We start from the raw sequence: 21,421 nt of genomic DNA, 5'->3' as shown, positions 1-21,421 counted from the left end.
TTAACTCTGTTTTCTCCTCCACAGATGCTGCCAGACCTGCTGAGCTTTTCCAGCAACTTTGTTTTTGACCAAGCTTTTAGTTGTCTGGTATAATTATCTGTTTACGTGGCTCAACATAATAGTGGTCTCAGCCACCTACGGACTCACCTTGAGTGTGGAAGGGAGTCATCCTTGTCTGCGAGGGGCTGCCAATGATGAATGGTCTTGTAATATTCCCATAAAGTGCTTTGGTTTAATTACATTAAAAACACTATGCAAATAAATTGTTCTTGATATTAGATGAACGTTTATCTGTCTTTCCAGCCAACAAAGATTTGTTAAGGCACATTTTGATAATTACATAAATTAGATGTCAGCTACATCTGCCCCACAATAGCCGAAAGAGACCAAATATATTTTTGTGCTCAGAATTCATTAATTTTCAGGGCGAGCTGCTAATGTGAACCACAATACACAGGCAGCTCATCACGTGGGAGTCAGCAAAATCCAACAGGGCTGCCACTATTTAAAGGCAGTCTGAGGACCACTTGGGACACTGAGAAAAAGCCATGGAAGTGAGTGGCTGTGGTGCAACAGGCATAGACTGCAGTTTTTAAGGATGACCCAAATCCCTTGCCAGAAAACTAGCTGCGTAAGACTGCCTTGGCAATTGCTGTTTTGGAGTTCAAATGCTGATGCACATCATACAAGCCCATGAATGAATCAAAGCATCCTTTCACCACACATGCTACAGCCTGAGGAGTAGCAGCTTATTGAAGCACTGAGCTTACTAAGTTGCCTCAGGCAACCATGTGGGCACTACTGTGTTATTTGGATATCAATGTAGGTAAATGCAATGTCATCCTTTTTTTTTTAAGTGAAAAGATAAGCACTTTCTAAATAGCAAGTAGCAAGGAACAGTGGAGGACAACAGAGTTCAAGGGCTGATGTACATAGATAATTAAAATGACATGAACAACCACAGGAAATAGCCAAAACTGCCTTCATGCATACAGGACTGGAATACAAGAGGGTAGAAATCATGCTGCAGTTATATAAAACTTGCTTCTAACTACACTTGAAGCAAACTTCAAAAATAATAATAAAGATTAAATTAAGAGTGAAGACGACACCGACTAAGGCTATAATCTATCGAACATTAGGAGGTGATTTGATTGAAATTAATGCAATTGATAATCTAGAGATGGGTTCTTCCAGGTATGGAGGAGGATCATTTAACTCAAAACGTTAACACTCTCTCTCTCTCCACAGATACTATCAGACCTGCTGAGTTTCTCCAGCGATTTCTGTTTTTGTTTCAGATTTCCAGCATCCACAGTTTTTTTTTGTTTTACTTTCAAAAGTGAAGTTATGAAACAATTCTCCCGCTAATGCTGGTAGAAGTTAGGATGCAGTCTTGCAAATAGCAGCCAATGGTAGATTAAATGTTAATTTTAAATGAGGTTGATAGATTTTTGTCATCCAATAGGTATTAAAGGAAATGTGAAAAAGGCAGGTACATGGAGTTCGGACACAGATTATCAACAATTGCAATGAACGAAGGAACATGCAGGAGTTCTAAATGGTTTGTTCTTGTTGCACAAGAATTGTTCTTATTCCTATGGCAGATGCAAATGTCTCACAGGGTGATCAATATTATGGTGTGTAGACAATTGGTAAATTGAAATCTGTGTGCAAGCATTATGTTTGACAAGCAGCTGCTAATTTCCTAATGTCAGTTGAGATAGTACTAATGTTCGTTTATGGACAGTTGCAGTTTTTGGAGGGCAGAAGGATTGGGACAGATACTGAACATTGCTTTAATGCAGCGCAGCAGAGGTCGCACAACTGAAACATTGTGCAACAAGCTACGGCCAATGAGCTCTATTGGCAGGTAGCTGCTAGAGCTCTTTCACTTCTACGACACCTGAATGTCACCTCGTCCATCACGGTAGAAGTCCATGCCCTAGCTTTATATTTTATCCTTATTGCTTAGTAATATTATGCAGCACAAAACAAACCACCATCATCAGGAGACTCTGAGCTGCACCAGGCTGCAGAATGATTGCTTGAGAAACTAAATGACTTGCTCAGTAATGACTCTAATCAATGCATGGATCTGGGTGTAGTGGAGATCAACTAGTGAATGCATGCTTTTGAGAACAGTGGGGATTCCGCAACGTCCAAATGTGCGACTATAACCTATGCTACAAAACCTACTACCAGGGCATTGGAAAATTGGGGACATTGCCTCCCAAAATTTTCCAGGCTTTTATCGGAGAGCATCTGAAGAGCCCGATAAACAACTTCTCTTGCTTACTTATCCAGCCATGATTTGTGAGAAATAAGAAGAATTGTTAATAACCAAAATGCCATCTGAGTTTTTAAAAAAAGCCTAGGACTTTAGTGTATTTATATTCATCAGACTGGTTCTGGGTACCTGAATGAATGTCAGTCAACGATCACATTGAATGAGATGTTGATATATTCTTTAAAGATCAATGCATTACTGTTCCAAAAATGTGCTAGCAGACAAAAATTGCCTGTTTGTTTACAGATGCAGTAAGATCTAACAGCCTTGGGAAATCAATGTGCTAAACCACAAGACAAAGCTTCAGACATGTCAATTTATATTACTCTAGCCTATGCTGACCATTTATAAAACTAGGGTGAAAATTTTAAATGCGCAAACAAAATATACAGCACAATCACTAAAATAGGAAGACATCTTACCAGCTGAGCACCTTGTTTCTTTAATCGATGATCAGAAAGATTTACAATCTCAAAAAAAGTTTTGAAGAGATTAAACCCTGTGAAAAAAACAGATTGGTAGTTATTGTTCTGGATTAAATCAGTCCCATAAGAAAGGATTTCTTATAAAGTTATATGCTTTCAGATTTCTAATCTTCCTTAATATGAATTACTATGCCAGACTATTAGCTCAATGGCCTGTCCTTGCAATTAGTCACTTCAAGCATTCTAACTAGCAAGGAAAAGGACATTAAGAATCTCATAACCACTAATGGTGAGATATAGGTACAAAGCCATCAGATCAGCAGCTCATTCATTCACGAAGGGAACAGTACACAAGAATAAACAACTTTTAAAATATATTTTCTCAAAGTAGTAAATAAGTTAAATTAACTGCATCTCCAAGTCTGGCTCAACACCTTGAAACAGAATAGTTTTCAAGAAATGTTAACAGGATAAGGAGTTCTGAAGACTGGAAGTGAAAACAAAAATCTTGAATTTTCAAGAGCTGGAAATTGATGGAAGAGTCTGAGAGATTGAAATATTTTGGAAGTTCAATCAAGTGCTTGAAGATCCAAAGATAACAAGGTGAATAAAAGTTTAATAAAAAAGAATAAATTGTGTAAATAATACACAACCCTTTCAAACCAAAAAGAGACTTTTACAAGGACATCTATGGTCATCTACTGAGAATGTATGATATATGTTTGTCTCAACAAGATTTTAGGGTAAAAATGCAGCATACAAAATTATTTTGCAAGGAATGAATCAATCTCAAAGCAAATTGTTTGTTGGAGGCAGCCCAGAATAAAAATGAATGTTGTCACTTCACTATATCACTATGCACTGAATTAAGTAAGGCACAACCTGCCAAAATGGCAGGGTAATCATAAATTCTATACTATAAGAATCCCACTACTTGTTTTATGTTCCAGTAGCACCATTTTACCTGCTTATATCTCGAATTTTAAACCAACTGCCAATAGAACTACAAATCTCTTTGCAAAATGGTTATTTGCATGAGGTCATTATTTAGTAGACTAGTAGTGATGTCCAAACTTCAAATTAGCAGTTAATCGTAATGTGTCTATCTACAAAATGAGATCACAATACTTCCAAAGTACGCATTAGTTCTGAAACACATTAAAGTTTCCAAAGGTTATAAAATATTTTTAAAAATGGAAGTTAGTTCATTTTTCATATACAAATTATCAACCACATACCATTCATGGTGATCTCGTAGGGTTCCAGTTTGAGGATTTTCTCTTTAAAGAGCTGTTGCTGTATATCACTCTCCAAGTCTCCATGTCCTTTGGTAAACCATTCAAAACACATCTGGAGAAAATTTGTTCAGAAAATAATTACAAAATAATTGTCTAGTGTTTCCTTTGAAAAATACTGAAATTTACATACAACACTATCTTCTATGGTATACTATACTAATTGACCTTTTAAGAAGGAATCTTGAGACCCTTTTATAGATCATTTACTGTAACCACCTGAATACAGAATAGATCCACTTCTGACAAGACTAATTATAAAAAGGAATTTGAAAGTTAAATGTTATGTTAATAAGGAAAGTACATAGGCGACAAAAGTAGAAAGTACATCAATTCATGATGATTGTCAAATAATAGAAAAACATTGTACCTCTCGATCCAGTTCACAAATATCTAATCCAGTTACTAGGCACTCCCAAATCTCTTTGGCACGGTTCCAGCCTAAGTAAAGGCTGGCTTCTTGAAGAAAAAATGCAAGAAACCTCAAATGTGCCTCTAGGTACTGTGGAAAATCAGACAAGACAGCAAAATACTATTAGAACTGCAGTAACAAGAAGAATCACTGTTGATCCTGATGCACAATTTTCATCAACATGTATCCCTCAATTAACACCACAAATACACTATCTGGTCATTATCACATTGCTAACTGAGGGAGTCCGTCATGTACAGGGTGGGTGCCCCAATTTCTTACATTACAACAGTAGCAATACTTTAAAAAAATACCTCAATGACTGTAAAGCGCTTTGAGACAATGTAATTGCCAGTATTTATTTCTTTCTAATGGCTTTGTCATTTCCCGTGTAATATCTAGTCAAATTTTTGGAATTGTGGTAAATTGAAATCATAAAATCAGGCAGAGGCATTCATATTTTGGAAATATTCATATGAATTATTGCTATTCTACAACCAAATGGAGCAGAAAAACCACAAAAGAAAAGCAAAACACCAGATTTTTTTTTCTGGTGATCACCAACTTTAGGGACACTGACTTTCTTTCCCGATCTTCCCCAAAATAGAAGTCAGCAATATTAACCTCTCCAGTGATGCCAGTTCTCAGTAGATATCAAACAATCTCCTTTTGTAGAAGTAAAGTGGCCTCAATCATGTCTCCTGTTTCTGTCCTCCAATTCTCTGCTAGCTATCTAAAATAAATGCTTTATTTCCCATTCATCTATACATTGCACAATGACCTTTTTTTTTCAGTTTAGCAAATGTAAATGTTGTCACTTCACAACATAGACCCTAAAGGCTGGCAATCATTCTGGCCACTCTTTGATAAACATTTTCTGAATAATACTATTACAAAAAATTGCTGGAAATAATACATTTGTTAACTTTTATTTTTCAGGCACCAAGCTAAATGAGTTCTGAGGATGGATGATATCCATAACATTAATTTAACTTTTCACTTCACAGAACACTAACTGATCTGTGCATTTCAACCATCTTCTGTTTTTGCTTTCAATTAGAATGCAATCTGTTATTGCTAAACGAAAACAAAAATGAGGAAACTGCTGAGGTTAAAGCAAAGAATAAAACACAGCCTTTCATGAATATTAAGCTAATGAAGGAGGAAACAAATACTACATACTAGCAGTTGAAGAATCAAATAACAATACCATTTTAATTCAGTTAGTTATTCCTTACTCATGGTTAAATTGATTTAAGGGAAGACTTTACGTTAAAATTAGATTTTCAACTTCAAATCAGAAATAATAAATTGAAAAATTATGATTTCAGTCAACAAGCTGTTCTTTAACATGAGATTTACGTGTTTAAATCTTTGTTCAGAGAGCTGTTAGGACTTGGAAAACGCTGCTTGGCAGATTGGTGGAGGTAGATTCCATAGGAGGTTTCTAAAGAGAAATGGATATATATTTGAAAGTGATGAATTTAGAGGACTGTGGAGATGGGGATGGAGAGTGGGACTAACTGGGTAGTTCTTTTGGGAGCTGATACAGAATTGTTGGGTCAAACTGATTCCTTCTGTTTTGTAAAATTCTATGATTCTATACACTGATGCACAAAGACTAGAAAGTCAGTGTTAATAAAATGCTTATGTTGCAAAGATCAAAGTATAAATCCAAACTGAAGGAAATTTCAACTTCAACATTAAATCATTATTGCGAATAAAAAAAATTAAATCCTACAGCATAAAAAGTTTAGAAAACAGCTATATTAAAGACATAAAATAAAAAAATTTGCACAGGTCAGAGGTTACATATCCAAGAATCCCAAATTCAACTTTATTTATTTATAAACCTGTTAATGTCCAAGACCTGCATTAATTTGTGATCATTTGTTTGGTACATTAACTAGTTAACCTAATATTTAAAAAAGAATTCCATGGTAAAATTACAAAAACAATTTACATATTGTTAATTATCCCTGAAACACTTACATCTTGATGTGTGTATCTGCCATCAACAACTGTTGACCCCGTTAGTCCTCCTGCACCAGCTGCAGAAACAGCCAGTCGATGACATGCCACAAGGCTACTTGTAACCAGTTTCACTATTTCAAAGTTCTTCTTCAAATCCTGGACAATGCTCTAGAAGGTAGAAAATAGGAAAGAAAAACACAAGAAGTCGGCTCTATTTTAATTAATGATTTACAACAAGTACATAACATTGAAGGGTTGGGTCATCCTTTCAACTTGACAAATTGAGATAAAATCCAATTGAACTAATGGAATTAAAGCGACTTCCTCTCTTTATGAAAGCTACGTATGCTTTCGGTGAAATTAGTACCGTCAACAAGAATTTGAATACAGAGTACACACAATACCAAGAGAAAAAGCTAACTTAGGGAAGCAATAATGACACTGGGAACAGAGAAATATTCCATGAATTTAAAATTTGAAGGAATTAGAGTGAAATATCAAGATTATAACAAATCAACATGACAAAAAATAAGAATAAATAATTTGAAAGAAATCATAACACCCCTTCCAAATCCTTGGTAAAAACCTGAATAGGTCCAAAAACACAGTTCAAGCTTTTTAACTGACTTAATGATAAATGAAGCTACAGTCATTATCACAAGGAATTATTGCAAGATGTAGATGTTCAAATATACTTGAATATCCTAAATATAACGGTTCCAGTTCCATTGGATCTACAAGTGTTTCCAACTTGGAACAGAGTCAGTCACCAAGGCAAGCACTATGAATTATAATGCCCAACCGATACCCAAATATTTTAACATTTTTGTTTCCATGAGTCAGAGAATAAAATTCATAGTTCCTAATCTTGGAATAATATAGGTGAAAACAGTACGTTTACTGGCCAAGTAGTTTGGCACTCAGTAGATTTAGAAATCCAGGAGCTGCTTTAGATTTATAGCTTTTAAAAAAATTACGTATTGAAGGAAATTGCAGACATATCCTTAAAAAAAAACAAATGTACAGCACTAAATCCAGTGCACCCAAGTTTGTTCCCAGGGATCAGGGATCTGACTCCTGCAGAAAGTCATGACCAAAACAAGTTAAGAATGTAACCAAGTGTAGTTTTTGCTTTGATGCCAAAATGAAGGGAAATGGAATGAAATGAGGCAGACACTCAAAATCTATATATTACAAGAATGGGCAAAACAATTTTGAATCATAGAGTCGTACAGCACAGAAAGAGACTCTTCGGTCCAACTCATTCAAACCAACCGGAAATTCCAATCTCACCTAGTCTCATTTGCCAGTATTTGGTCTATAGCCCTCTAAACCCTTCTTATTCATATAGCCAGCCATCCAGATAATTTTTAAATGTTCTAATTGTACCCGCGCCTCTATGACTTCCTCTGATAGCTCGTTCCACAGATGCATCACCCCACTACATGAAAAAATTACCCTTCAGGTCCCTTTTAAATCTTTCCCCTCTCACCTTAATCCTATGCCCTCTAGTTTTGGGCTCCCCTACCCTGGAGAAAAGACCTTGACTATTCGCCCTATCCATGCCCCTCATGATTTTATAAGCCTCTATAAGGTCACCCCTCAGCCTCAGATGCTCAAGGGAAAATAGCTCAAACCCTCCAGTCCTGACAACATCCTTGTAAATCTTTTCTGCACTCTCTCAAGTTTCCTTGAAGCATATGATTACAACATTTGAAAGGCATCTGGATGGGTATATGAATAGGAAGGTTTTAAAGGGATATGGACCCAATGCTGGCAAATGGGACTAGGTCAGATTGGGATGTCTGGTTGAGTTGATGATTTGGCCCAAAGGGTCTGTTTCTGTGCTGTATGACTCTATAACATTCTTCCTATAGAAGGGGTGACCAGAATTGTCTCCATCTGCCATCTGACCAAGGTCCCGTGTACTTCTGGATAATCAACTTCACTGTCCACTGCGGGGAGGGGAAGGGGCTGGTGATGGCCTCGTGGTATTATTGCTGGACTGTTAATCCAGAGACCCAGGTAATGTTCTGGAGACCCGGGTTTCAATCTCGCCATGGCATATGATGGAATTTGAATTCAATTTTAAAAAATCTGGAATTAAGAGTCTAATGAAGGCCATGAATCCATTGTCAATTGTCAGAAAAATTCATCCATTCATTAGGGAAGGAAACTGCCATCCTTACCTGGTCTTGCCTACATGTGACTCCAGATCCACAGGGGACATGTGGTTGACTCTTAACTGCCCTCTGGGTAATTATGGGTTAGCATTAAATGCTGGCCTAGCCAGCGACTCCCTCATCCCATTAATGAATAAAAAAAAGCCACCTATTTTGGTGTGATGTGCAAACTTACTAAACATACCTCCTACAGTTACATCCTTCACACCGATAAGTGTTAAATATTGCATGTAGAAAGAAATAAACCTGACATCCATACTCAATAAATGTGCTAAACTGGCAAAGTTTGAAGTTGAAAAGGCTTGGGACTCTTAGTGAACTGCATGATTAATAGATACATAAAGAGTTGTAATAAACAAAGCTGAATGGACGTTCAATTATGCAATTCGATTAATAGAATCCATCACAGCCCTGAGGAAATCCTTCTTTAACCAGAATGGTCAATACTTTGAATGGACCAGTAAGTTGCATAAAGATGAGGATGGCTAATTGGAACTCTCTGCCACAGATGGCTGCAGAGGTCAAGTCATTAAGTATATTTAAGACAGAAATAGAGTACTCTCCCATCCGCTATCCCGGTCTTGTAGTTAATAGAGAAGATTTCATAACCGTCTGAGATAACAAATTCCAGTGTCTTGCAACCCTCTGAGTGAAGAAACTTCTCATCTTAGTCCTAAACGATTGGCCCCTTATCCTGAGACTGCCTCCATGTTTTACATTACTCGATCAGTGGAAACAATCTCTCAGTATTTGTCCTATTAAGCCCTTTCAGTATCCTGTACGTATCAGTGAGATTGCCTCTCATTCTTCTAAAGCTTGGGAGAATATAGACTTAATTTGCTCAAAATCCTCTGCATCCCAGGAACTGATTTAGTGAACCTTTGCTATACAGCCTGCAATGTGGATGAACATACGAATTAGGAGTAGGAGCAACAGTAGGCTATTCATTCCAAGTACACAATATATATCAGTTAACATGTAAAGATATCTTTACTTCATTGTCGACTCTAAAACTACACACGGTGTTTCAAAATGGGCTCACCATAACCCTGTACAATTGTCGCAAAACTTCTTTATTTCAATACCTTTATAATAGACATGTCATTTTCCTTCTTAATTGCTTGAATTTCCTGCAATGTTAACATATTGCATACCTTGCACAAGCACATTCAAGTCTCTTTGAGCAGCACTTAAAAATTTTACACCTTAAAAAGATTAGCTTTTCTATTCTTCCAACCAAAGTGAATAACTTCACAACATTATATCCATCTGCCAGGTTGTACCCCACACACCACCTGTCCACATTGACTTGTTCAAATCACATTGTGTGTGCACTTCTAAGTGTTCTATAACATAACAATGACCATGTTAAAATTAATTATTTGACCATGTAGGACTGTGGCCTGTACAGATTATATAAATTCAAATTTCTTTAACAGCATCCTACAAATTTACCTGATTCAGATACGAGAGTGTTAGGTTGGCGGTGGCCTAGCGGCATTATCACGGGACTATTAATCCAGAGACCCAGGCAATGTTCTACATAGAAACATAGAAGATAGGAGCAGGAGGCGGCCATTCGGCCCTTCAAGCCTGCTCCACCATTCTTCACGATCATGGCCGATCATCCAACTCAATAGCCTAATCCTGCTTTCTCCCCATAACCTTTGATCCCATTCGCCTCAAGTTCTATATCTAGTCCCCTCTTGAATACATTCAATTTTTTGCCATCAACTACTTCCTTTGCTAATGAATTCCACTGGCTGACCACTCTTTGTGTTAAGCAATGTCTCCTGATCTCCGTCCTAAATCATCTATCCCGAATCCTCATACTGGGACCCCTGGTTCTGGACACACCCACCATTAGGAACATCGTCTCTGCATCTACCCTGTCCAGTCCTGTTAGAACTTCATAAGTCTCCATGAGATTCCCCCTCATTCATCTGAACTCTAGCGAAAACAATCCCAAACAAGTCAATCTCTCCTCATATGTCAGACCCGTCAGACCCGCCATACCCGGTATCAGCCTGGTAAACCTTTGCTGCACTCCCTTGAGAGCAAGAGCATCCTTCCTCAGGAAAGGAGACCAAAACTACACACAATATTCTAGGTGTGATCTCACCAAGGCCCTGTATAACTGCAACAACACATCTTGCTCCTGTACTGGAAACTTCTTGTAATGAAGGCCAACATACCATTTACCTTCTCTACCGCCTGCTGCACCTGTATGCTTACCATCAGCGACTGATGTGCAAGGCCACCCAGGTCCCGCTGCACACTCCCCTCTCCCAATTTACAGCCATTCAGGTAGTAATCTGCCTTCTTGTTTTTGTTTCTGAAGTGAATAACCTCACATATATCCAAATTATACTGCATGTGCCATTGATTTGCCCACTCACCCAACCTGTCGAGATCATGCTGAAGGATCTCTGCATCCTTGTCATAGTTCACCCTCCCATCCAACTTGATATCATATGCAAACTTTCGATATGTTACATTTTGTTCCATCATCCAAATCGTTAATATATATTGTGAATAGCTGGGATCCCAGCACCGATCCCTATGGCACCCCACTAGTTACTGCCTGCCAATTTGAAAAGAACAAAGAACAAAGAAAATTACAGTACAGGAAAAGGCCCTTCGGCTCTCCAAGCCGGCACCGACATGCTGCCCGTCACAACTAAAACGCCCGACCCTTCCAGGGACTGTATCCCTCTATCCCCATTCTATTCATGTATTTGTCAATATGCACTTTAAAAGTCACTATCATATCTGCTTCCACTACCTCCCCTGGCAGCAAGTTCCAGGAACCCACCACCCTTTGTGTAAAAAACTTGCCTCATACATCACATTTAAACCTTGCCCCTCCCACCTTAAACCTATGCCCCCCCAAGTAACTGACTCTTCCACCCTGGGAAAAAGCTTCTGACTGTCCACTCTATCCATGACCCTCAATCTTGTCAACCTGTGTCAGGTTGCCCCAAAACCTCCGTCATTTAGGTGAGAACAACCCAAGTTTCTCCAACCTCTCCTCTTAGCTAATGCCCTCCATACCAGGCACCATCCTGGTTACTTCTTTCTGTATCCTCTGCAAAGCCACCACATCCTTCTGAGAGTGTGGCGACACGAACTGAATACAATATTCGAAATGCAGCCTAACTAAGATTCTATAAAGCTGCAACATTACCTGCCAATATTTAAACTCAATGCCCCAGTCGATGAAGGCAAAGCATGCCATATGCCTTGTTGATGACCTTCTCCACCTGCATTGCCACTTTCAGTGACCTGTGTACCTGTACACCAGATCCCTCTGCCTATCTGTACTCTTAAGACTTCTGCCATTTACTGTATATTTTCCATCTGAATTAGACCTCCCAAAATGCATTACCTCACACTTTTCTGGATTAAACTCCATCTGCCATCTCTCTGACCAAGTCACCAAACGATCGATATCTTGCTATATCCTTTGATGGTCCTAATCGCTGTGTGCAATTCCACCAACCTTTGTGTCACCCTCAAACTTACTAATCAGACCAGTTACATTTTCCTCCAAATCATTTATATATATTACAAATAGCAAAGGTCCTAACACTGATCCCTGAGGAACACCATTAGACAACAGCCCTCCATTCAGAATTGCACCCTTCCATTGCTACCCTCTTCTATGACTGCGCCAGTTTTTTATCCATCTTGCAAGCTCATCTCTGACCCCGTGTGATTTTACCTTCTATATCAGCGTCCCATGAGGGACCTCGTCAAAGGCCTTACTGAAGTCCATGTAGACATCCACTGTCCTACCCTTATCGATCATCTTCATCACTTCCTCAAAAAACTCAATCAAGTTAGTGAGACACGACCTCCCCTTCACAAAACCATGTTGCCTCTCGCTAATATGCCTACTTATTTCCAAGTAGAAGTAAATTCTGTCTCGAAGAATCCTCTCCAATAATTTCCTTTTTTAAGGACCCATTAATTCCTACTCTTTGTTTCCTCTCTGCCAACCAGTTTCCTATCCATCTCAATACACTTCCCCCAATCCCGTAAGAGATTACTGTGCAAAATTAAAGCTTATGTGGGACTTTGTCAAACATTTTCTGAAAGTCCAAATATAATACATTGACTGGCTCCCCCTTGTCAACTCTACCAGTTACATCTTCATAGAATTCCAACAGATTTGTCAAACATGATTTCCCCTTCATAAATCCATGTTGACTCTGTCTGATCCTGCCACTCCTTTCTAAATTCTCTGCTATAAAATCCTTGACAATGGATTCTGGGGACCTGCATTCAAATGCCGCCATGGCTGATGGTAGAATTTGAATTCAATAATAATCTGGAATTAAGAATCTAATGATGACCATGAAACCATTTCCGATTGTCAGGAAAAACCCATCTGGTTCACTAATGACCTTTAGGGTAGGAAATCCGCAATCCTTACCTGGTCTGGCCTACACATGACTCCAGACCCACAGCAATGTAGGTGACTCTTAACTGCCCTCTGGGTAATAAATGCTTGTCCAGCTAGCGATGCCCACATCCCATGAATGAATGAATGAATAAATAAAAGGCATGCTTCTATGGTAGATTTAATTTTAATTATTCAATGTCACAAATATTACTAAGAAGACACAAAGGGATTCCTGACATGAAAGGCACCAAATAAATCCAAGCTCTTCCTTAATTAATTAACCCATAATGGAACTTTGTCAGTACAGGAGGACTAAAGAATTTCAGAGAATTCCTGGATGATTGTATCCAGCCAACGGTAAACAATCACCATGATTTCTGGTACTGGTCAGAAAATAAATTGGTTACTCACATCTACGAATCAATATCTTTGAGATTCTCTAGTTGTACAAAGGTACAATTAGGACATCCTGTGATCGGTTCATCACCCAAGATGGCAACTTAGATACATTTGTTTCCTAGGTAAATCTATTATCACCACAAAACCTGCTACAAGAAGCAGGCAATTTTTTAAAAATATGGCTGGAAAAGACAATCCAAGGTGGTACAATCCCATTCAACAAATGATTCTGTATGGCACGTGGACAAGTTCTTAACAGCCACACTGCAGAACAGTGTTGTGAAACAAGGAGCTGTCTATTGTAAATACTAAAATCTATCAGCAAGATGTTACACCAACATCAGTGAGAGAATTTCATAAACAGAAGTGATGACTTTTCTCCAACAATTCTTGGCTTATCCTTTATGGATTCAAATATCAACCAAATATTAATAGACAAAAAAGGGACAAAATTGAGAGGTTGGTACAGATTCTTAGGTAAGGGTGTAAATTGGAAGAAAGGGGTATATCCTAATTCTAAATTTTCTAATTCTACCAACCAAGGCTCTACGTGAGCAGAGTGTCTCAATTTATGCCACTCAAATACTAACCACTAAATTTGACTATAGTTAAGTTTTGTTCAGTCTTAGGAAACAACAAGTGATTTCCTGAAATGGGCTGATGCAACAATAGGATAACTCCACAGTATAGAGTCATGACCAGAATTCTCGACTTCATAATTACCTGATGTAAATTTAAACTGCTTGTTTTAGAGAAAAGGCAGAAAAAAAAGTTAGACATTATCCAAGAAGAAAGAAAAGAAAACCGCATTTACTACATATCTTCAGATTATTATTCCAATATTTTACGGAATTCCAAGAAGAACTAATCCACCAGTCTCATCCAATGAAGAATGAATGGCTAAAATACTGCAGAAAATAAACTGAGACCACATCAGTTGTATGAGTATGTGGTGTACAGTTCTAGTCTCCTATTTAATAAAGGATATACTTGTAATACAAGCAGTTCATAGAGGGTTCACTGGATTGATTCTTGGAATGGGGGGTGTCATCTAATGAGGAAAAGTTGGTCTATGAAGTTTAGAACAATGGGAGGTGATCTTATTGAACCATAAAAGATCCTGAGGAAGCTTAACATGGTGGATGCTGAAAAGATTTTTTTCCCTTAACAGGAAAGCCTAGAACTAAAGGAAATGGTTTAAAAGTAAGGGGTCTCCCATTCAAGACCGGAGATTAGAAAGATTTTCTCTCAGGTGGTGCTTTCTCAAAGAATAGAGGAGGAGGGATCATTGACTTTTTTTTAAAATTAGAAGTAGATTGATTCTCTTGTTAAATCAAGAATTTAAGATTAACATAAGTAGGCAGAAAACTGAAGCCTAGCCCACAATCAGATCAGGGCGCATATGTGCGAATGGCAGAGCAGGCTTGAAGGGCCTACTCCTATGTTCATATGTTTGCATGCTTACTTCTTAAACACTGAAATGGAGGACTGAAGCTGCCTTCCAGCATGCATGCCAACTCATGTATGATGCTCTGAAAATCAGTGTGTGAATCAGGTAATTGCAGTTAGAATATAATTGTTATCTAAAGAACACAAATGAAAGATCTGAAATCTGGGTATTTCCTAGAATATTGCTTTAAATTGATAAATAAAAATTCTTAAAGAACATAAACCGCTTCAAAATGCTGCAACCCTAAGTGTAGAAGTGGAACATCACTGCTTCAGCCAACGACAATACTGAGCTGGATGTCAGTGTGAGTTAGTTGTTTATCTGCCAAAGTTAATTACCTTTAATACCTTTTCTCTCAGAATTTACTTTCTAGAACTCCTAGGTTTCCCCATCTTACTTACAGACCATTTCAAGATTATGCTAATAGTCCATTCTTTTTACCTTGTCTTGTTTCTGACAGCTTTGTTTAATGAAGGACCTGGTAATCTCATGAAGCTGACGTAAAGCTGGAACCACCCATACTGGATGTTGGTTATTTTGCTGAGAGGACTGAGAAGAAAAAGCAAAATTTGAAACAATATAAATGCCAAACAGCTTTTATTGTAATTTGAACAATACTAAATATTTAAAACATTTCCAGTGAACTGTACCAAATGAAATTAGTTATCATCCAGTGATTCCATCAACATGCATTCGTGGAAGATAAAGGTTTGACAAACCACGAAGAAGATACCCACTGCAAATCAAATGATCTATTCTACACACTGAAATAAGTTCTAGCATTAAAACAACATTATACATTTGAATTATAAAATCAAAGGTGAGGATGTGTAAACATCAACACAAGCTTCAAATAGTTACTTCAACCAAGTTTATCTTGCAACTTATGGAAACATTTGAACTCTTAATCATTCTCCTTGTTCCAAGATGGAAACTTGTAAGATGAAAGAGTTATTTTTATTTGAGTGAGCACTGGTTAAGTATTTTATAACGTTAAAAAGTTGGACATTGTAAAAGTAACAGTTTAACATTAGCAGAGTTACAAATTCAACAATACTGCAGGTTTATCAAAGCAGTTGTAATCATCAACTCACTAAGGCTCTTAACTCTTCAAATGCAAAACAAAGACAATGTAACTATGTACAGAAACAAGCCTGTGGGATTATTTAATCTCTATATAAGCCACACTGATCAATCTTGCTCACTTGCTTATGCACCAAACCCTAATGTACTTTCTTCATCAAAATTTGGTGGGAGAACTTGTGTTCGGAAAGTTTTGAATGTGGAATATTCTAAGTAGTCCAAATCCCAACCTCACCAAAGGTTATGTATATGGAGAGTCAAAGTTATAACCTTCAAGTGAGGTTGGGTTAGACACTGCAGTAGATTTACCAAGGATCACTAGCATAATTCCTTCATCATTCTAATTCTATGTTCTTTTCAGACAAGCTGGAGTCTCTTTCACTTTTAATGCAAATTTCCTCAACTCCCTTTGTATCTCATTTGCTCTTCAACATTTATTGCAACATAGATAAGTATCAGGTTACTTGCTTTAGTTAGAGGAATAGAAAGGCAACTTATTATCTAAATGGAGAGAATCTTCACAGTGCTTTGGAGTTGAACGATTTGGGTGCCCTCATGCACGAATTGCGGGAAACTAGTATGCAGGTACAGTAAGTAATAAGGAGGCAAATAAAATTTTGGAATTTATTGCTAAAAGAATAGAGTATAAAAGTAGGGAAGTGTTGTTGCAATTGTTCAAGGCATCAGTGAGACTGCACCTGAAGTACTGTGCATATCTTTGGTTCCCTGACTTGAGAAGGAATATAATTATAATGGGAGCAATCCAGAGTAGTTTCAATACATTGATTCCAGAGATGAAGGGTTTCCCATATGAAGAGACATTGAGCAGTTTAGGGCTGTACCATGGACCTTATGAGAATGAGGAGAGGTCTTATTGTAGCATTCAACATGCAAAAGGGGATTGACAAAGTACACGTATAGAGAATGTTTCTTCATGTGGGGCAACCATATGAGCAGCCATAGTTTTAGGATAAGAAGTAACAGATTTAAAACAGAGATGAGGAGAAATTACTTCTCTCAAAGAGTCGTGAATCTGTGGAATTCACGACCCCAGACTGCAGTGGAAGTGGGGAATTTGAGTAAATTTCTATTGAGTAATTGGTTATGGAGAAGAGCCAGGGAAGTGGAGTGGAGGCCAAGTTGAGATCAGCCATGATCATATCAAATTGTGGAGCAGGCTCAAGAGATGGGCTGAATTGGCCAAACCTTTCGTCTCCATAGATTTTTTTTCATAGAATCCCTACAGTGTGGAAACAGGCCCTTCTGCCCAACAAGTCCAAACAGACTCTCAGAGCATCCCGCCTAGGCCCATGCCACCTATAACCCAGCTAATCTACACATCTCTCAACACTATGGGCAATTTTCATGGCCAATCCACCTAGCCTGCACATTTTTGGACTGTGGGAGGAAACCTGAGCACCCGGAGGAGACCCACGCAGACACGGGGAGAATGTGCAAACTCCACACAGACAGTCACCCAAGGGTGAAATCGAACCTGGATGCCTGGCGCTGTGAGGCAACAGTGCTAACCACTGAGCCACATGCTGCTTCAAGCTCTTTTGATCTTAAGGCTTGTGAGGGAGTGCAAACAAGAATCTCAACAAACGTTTCAGGTATGAATAACTTCAGTTGATTGGATAAGTGAGGACTTTGAAGGAGGTGATTGAGAGGAGATTTGATAGAGGTATTAAAAAATATGCGGAATGTGGATAGAGTGAAAAGGAAGAAACTATCCCCATTGGTGGGAAAATCAAGAACCAGTGGGCATCGGTTTAAGATATTTGGAGAACTGAGGCAAATATACTTCAGACAATGACTGGTTAGGATCTGGTATGCACTGTCCAAGAGTTTTCTTCTTTGGAGCAGAGGGGAAACCTGGTACAGGTGTACAAGATTCTGAGGGACATGAACAGGATGGATAGAAATCAAATATTCCTCTTAGTCAAATGGTCAAGACCAAGGGAGCACATTTTTAAAGTGAAAAGCAGGAGGTTTAGAGGGGATTTAAGCAATTTCTTTCTACCCACAGTGTGGTGGGGTCTAGAATGTACGGCCTGGGAGGGTAGTTGAGGGAGGGAACAACATAATCTAACCATATAGTACTTGGATGAACACCAAGTGTCATATCATTCAAGGCTATAGGCCTAGTGTGGGAAAGTGGAATGGTGTAAGTGGTACTGTATTTTTGGTGAATGTACTGTATTTTTGGTACAGACTTGATGGGCTGAAGGGCCTCTTCTGCATTGTCTAATTCTATGTTTCTATGAGTGTGCAGACAGGGTCAATTTAAGCTTTCTAAAGGGAACTGAATCAATATATGAAAGGGACAAATTTGCAAAACTTCATTTGGTGCTGATCATGCTAAAGACTGAAAAAATATTGATTTGAAATCAGTAGTTAATCCTATCATTTGGACTTGGCATTCTGATTGATCATTTATAATTATCAAGCAACAATGCTAAAAATGGTCCATTCAAACCATGTAACTCACTGTTAAATTAGCGCAAGTGCAGATCACAGTGCGGATACTTCAAGGGATGTGGAATTAAATGATTGTACATGTGGAAGTCTGATGACAACATGGACTACTTAGATTAACGCGTGTTCTAATTTCTATTTCATTCTACTTTCTTTTCCCAGTCCTTTTAAACTGAGGCTTTTAAGAAAATTATCCAACGTATAATTTCTTCCGCAAAGTTACCAACCTTCTTAATATCCTCGATACATTTAATGATATAACTTCGCTTGATTTGCTCCTTTACTGCATAAGCTTCACTAAGTATGGTGAGATGCTCTTCCAGTGCCTGCTGGACTAAATTTGTGGGTAGTGCTGGCAAATGGGCAAGCTCCCAAAGCACCTCCAGCACCTGTTGTTGGGTACAGACGGCAAAGGAAGTATTAAAAACAAAGAAAAAACAAACTTTACCATCAATCTCAAAATCACTCATACTCATTTGTAATGTCTTGTCAGACCTGTCAGAATGGTTCTTACCTTTCCTGTGGTGTTCTCAGAACGTGCTTCTCGGCCAATTTTTCCGATAAGACTGAGCAGTTTTTGTCGGATTCGGTCACTCTCAATCTCCCAACTCTAAACAGGAATGGAGAAAGTTTTATCCATCAAACAGAATTCTACCATCAAACTATTTCTGCACTTTGAGGGATGTTTCATGTTTTATTTGTTAAGTAAAGTGATTAGGCCATCACTTGGTCTGTACCAAACACCTCAGTAATATGCAAAACTGTTTGCTTCTCTTAAATGCATAAGGTGGCCCCAGCAGGTGCAGACTGGTTATGCAGGGGCCCGGGCTTATCCCGAAACCTTCTTAGCCAGGACTACCCTTGCTATGGTAGTTCAAAGTGTGGTAAGCTTTTCACCACACGTTACTTACATACAAGTGTCTTGTGCTTCCATGCACAGAAAACTGCAGTATCTACTCTAGCGGAACTAAATCTGTAATGCAAAGTTGCCTTAACAAAACAGACTTAGAAACTAGGATAAGAGAACTGAAATACATTTTGGAGATGAAAAGGTCACTGACCTGAAACATTAACTCTGCTTCTCTTGCTATATACGCTGCCAGTATCCAGCATTCTGTTTTCAATGTCATTCCACTTGGCCTTCATTACATGGCTTTAACAAGAGTCAAGGCCATCTCCAGATACTTCCTTATATTATTATTATTAATAATTACAAGACTCTTTATAGCCTACCTTTTCGACCATGGTTTTGGCCATCTGACCAAACGTCATGTGGCTCAGTGTCATACTTTGTTTATCATGCTCTTGTGAAGTGTCTTATGACATTTTATTACACGAAAGGTACATAATAAATACAAGCTGTTGTCGTAATGGGGCATTAAAAAGAAACTCTATCATTTATTTCGCCACAATGTCAAGACAATTTTACCCTCAGTCATGTCATGCAGAAAGATACCACTGGATGCAACATTCATTAAACAGAAGTCTTTACATTTTGCTCATAATCTAACAGTCAGCTAAATAGAATTAAAAGAGAGAACAAAGGTGAAAGGGAATGTTATAGCTAAATTTTAAAGCGTTAATCCAATGAAGTCTATTTTACGTTTTCTTTCTGAATGCATTGTTATGTTGTTGTAAACCCACACAAACTAATACATTTTTTTTGTTTGGAGGGTGACCATGGTGCATTATAGCATGAAAGAAATAGATGGTTACATCCAATCTTTGTGCAAAACTTTATCAATGTGAACTGTCAGTTTGGATAACACAACAATTTAGACACACATCTCCTTATGTGACTCAATACTTAAGTACTTAGTACCTTATCAGGAGCACAAGCAAAATCCTAGGACAAGATTGTTTATTTGCAAACTTCATTTTGGGGAAGTAAAAACAAGGCCTCTAACTGCAAATCCATGCAATTTCTCAAAATCTCTTGCCTCAACATCTTAAGTCTCTCGGTTCCAAGGAGAACAGTTCTAGCTATTCTAAACTCCCTTTACAAGTGGAGTCCCTTAACCCTTGCAAGACTTTAGGGAACAGAAATTTAGAGATTGACAACTATTCTCAAATGTGGTATCCAGAGTTGTATCTAGTAATTTAAAATTCAGCATGATTTTTTAGTATTTGTCACCTTCAACTAAAAGCATAAGTAACCAAATAATGTTTTAACTACCTTATCAACTTGCCATACCATCTTTCTTTTTCCTCTACATTTCATAACACCATACGATTTATATTAGTCCTCTTGACTGATGTGCCTTAACTCATATCCTTAGACACTGATCTCTATCTGCCATCTTCTGTCTGTTTAAAAAAAAAATCATGGAAAAAGTTGCAGGGCTGGATGAACACAGCAGGCCAAGCAGCATCATAGGTGCAGAGAGGCTGACGTTTCGGGCCTAGACCCTTCATCAGAAAAGGGGGAGGGGAAGGGGGTTTTGAAATAAATAGGGAGAGAGTGGGAGGCGGATAGAAGAGGATAGAGGAGAGGATAGGTGGAGAGGAAACAAACAGGTCGAAGAGGCGGGGATGGAGCCAGTAAAGGTGAGTGTAGGTAGGGAGTTAGGAAGGGGATAGGTCAGTCCAGGGAGGACGGACAGGTCAAGGGGGCGGGATGAGGTTGGTCGGTAGGAGATGGAGGTGCGGCTTGAGGTGGGAGGAGGGGATAGGTGGGAGGAAGAACAGGTTAGGGAGGCAGGGACGAGCTGGACTGGTTTTGGGATGCGGTAGCGGGAGGGGAGATTTTGAAACTTGTGAAATCCACATTGATACCATTGGGCTGCAGGGTTCCCAAGCGGAATATGAGTTGCTGTTCCTGCAACCTTCGGGTGGCATCGTTGTGGCACTGCAGGAGGCCCAGGATGGACATGTCGTCTGAGGAATGGGAGGGGGAGTTGAAATGGTTCGCGACTGGGAGGTGCAGTTGTTTGTTGCGAACCGAGCGTAGGTGTTCTGCAAAGCGGTCCCCGAGTCTCCGCTTGGTTTCCCCGATGTAGAGGAAGCCACACCGGGTACAGCGGA

At 38.6% G+C, this 21,421-nt stretch overlaps 1 protein-coding gene across 2 annotated transcripts in view; it reads right to left on the bottom strand.

Moving 5' to 3' along the window:
• The window catches only part of usp24 (ubiquitin specific peptidase 24), a 229,715-nt gene that overhangs the window by 106,283 nt on the left and 102,011 nt on the right, over nt 1-21,421 (bottom strand). For both annotated transcript variants that reach the window (XM_048602450.1, XM_048602451.1), the window contains exons 14-20: nt 18,912-19,007; nt 18,625-18,786; nt 15,278-15,385; nt 6,415-6,564; nt 4,381-4,512; nt 3,954-4,065; nt 2,713-2,789 (exon numbers count right to left, since the gene is read on the bottom strand). In XM_048602450.1, the coding sequence (XP_048458407.1) occupies nt 2,713-2,789; nt 3,954-4,065; nt 4,381-4,512; nt 6,415-6,564; nt 15,278-15,385; nt 18,625-18,786; nt 18,912-19,007 (837 nt within the window). The remainder of the gene's footprint in view (nt 1-2,712; nt 2,790-3,953; nt 4,066-4,380; nt 4,513-6,414; nt 6,565-15,277; nt 15,386-18,624; nt 18,787-18,911; nt 19,008-21,421) is intronic.

This window comes from Rhincodon typus, chromosome 10 (assembly GCF_021869965.1).
Source record: "Rhincodon typus isolate 14 chromosome 10, sRhiTyp1.1, whole genome shotgun sequence".
Classification (NCBI taxonomy): Eukaryota; Metazoa; Chordata; class Chondrichthyes; order Orectolobiformes; family Rhincodontidae; genus Rhincodon; species Rhincodon typus.
The sequence above is the reverse complement of the archived record's forward strand: the minus strand, read 5'-3'. Positions and strand labels throughout refer to the sequence as shown.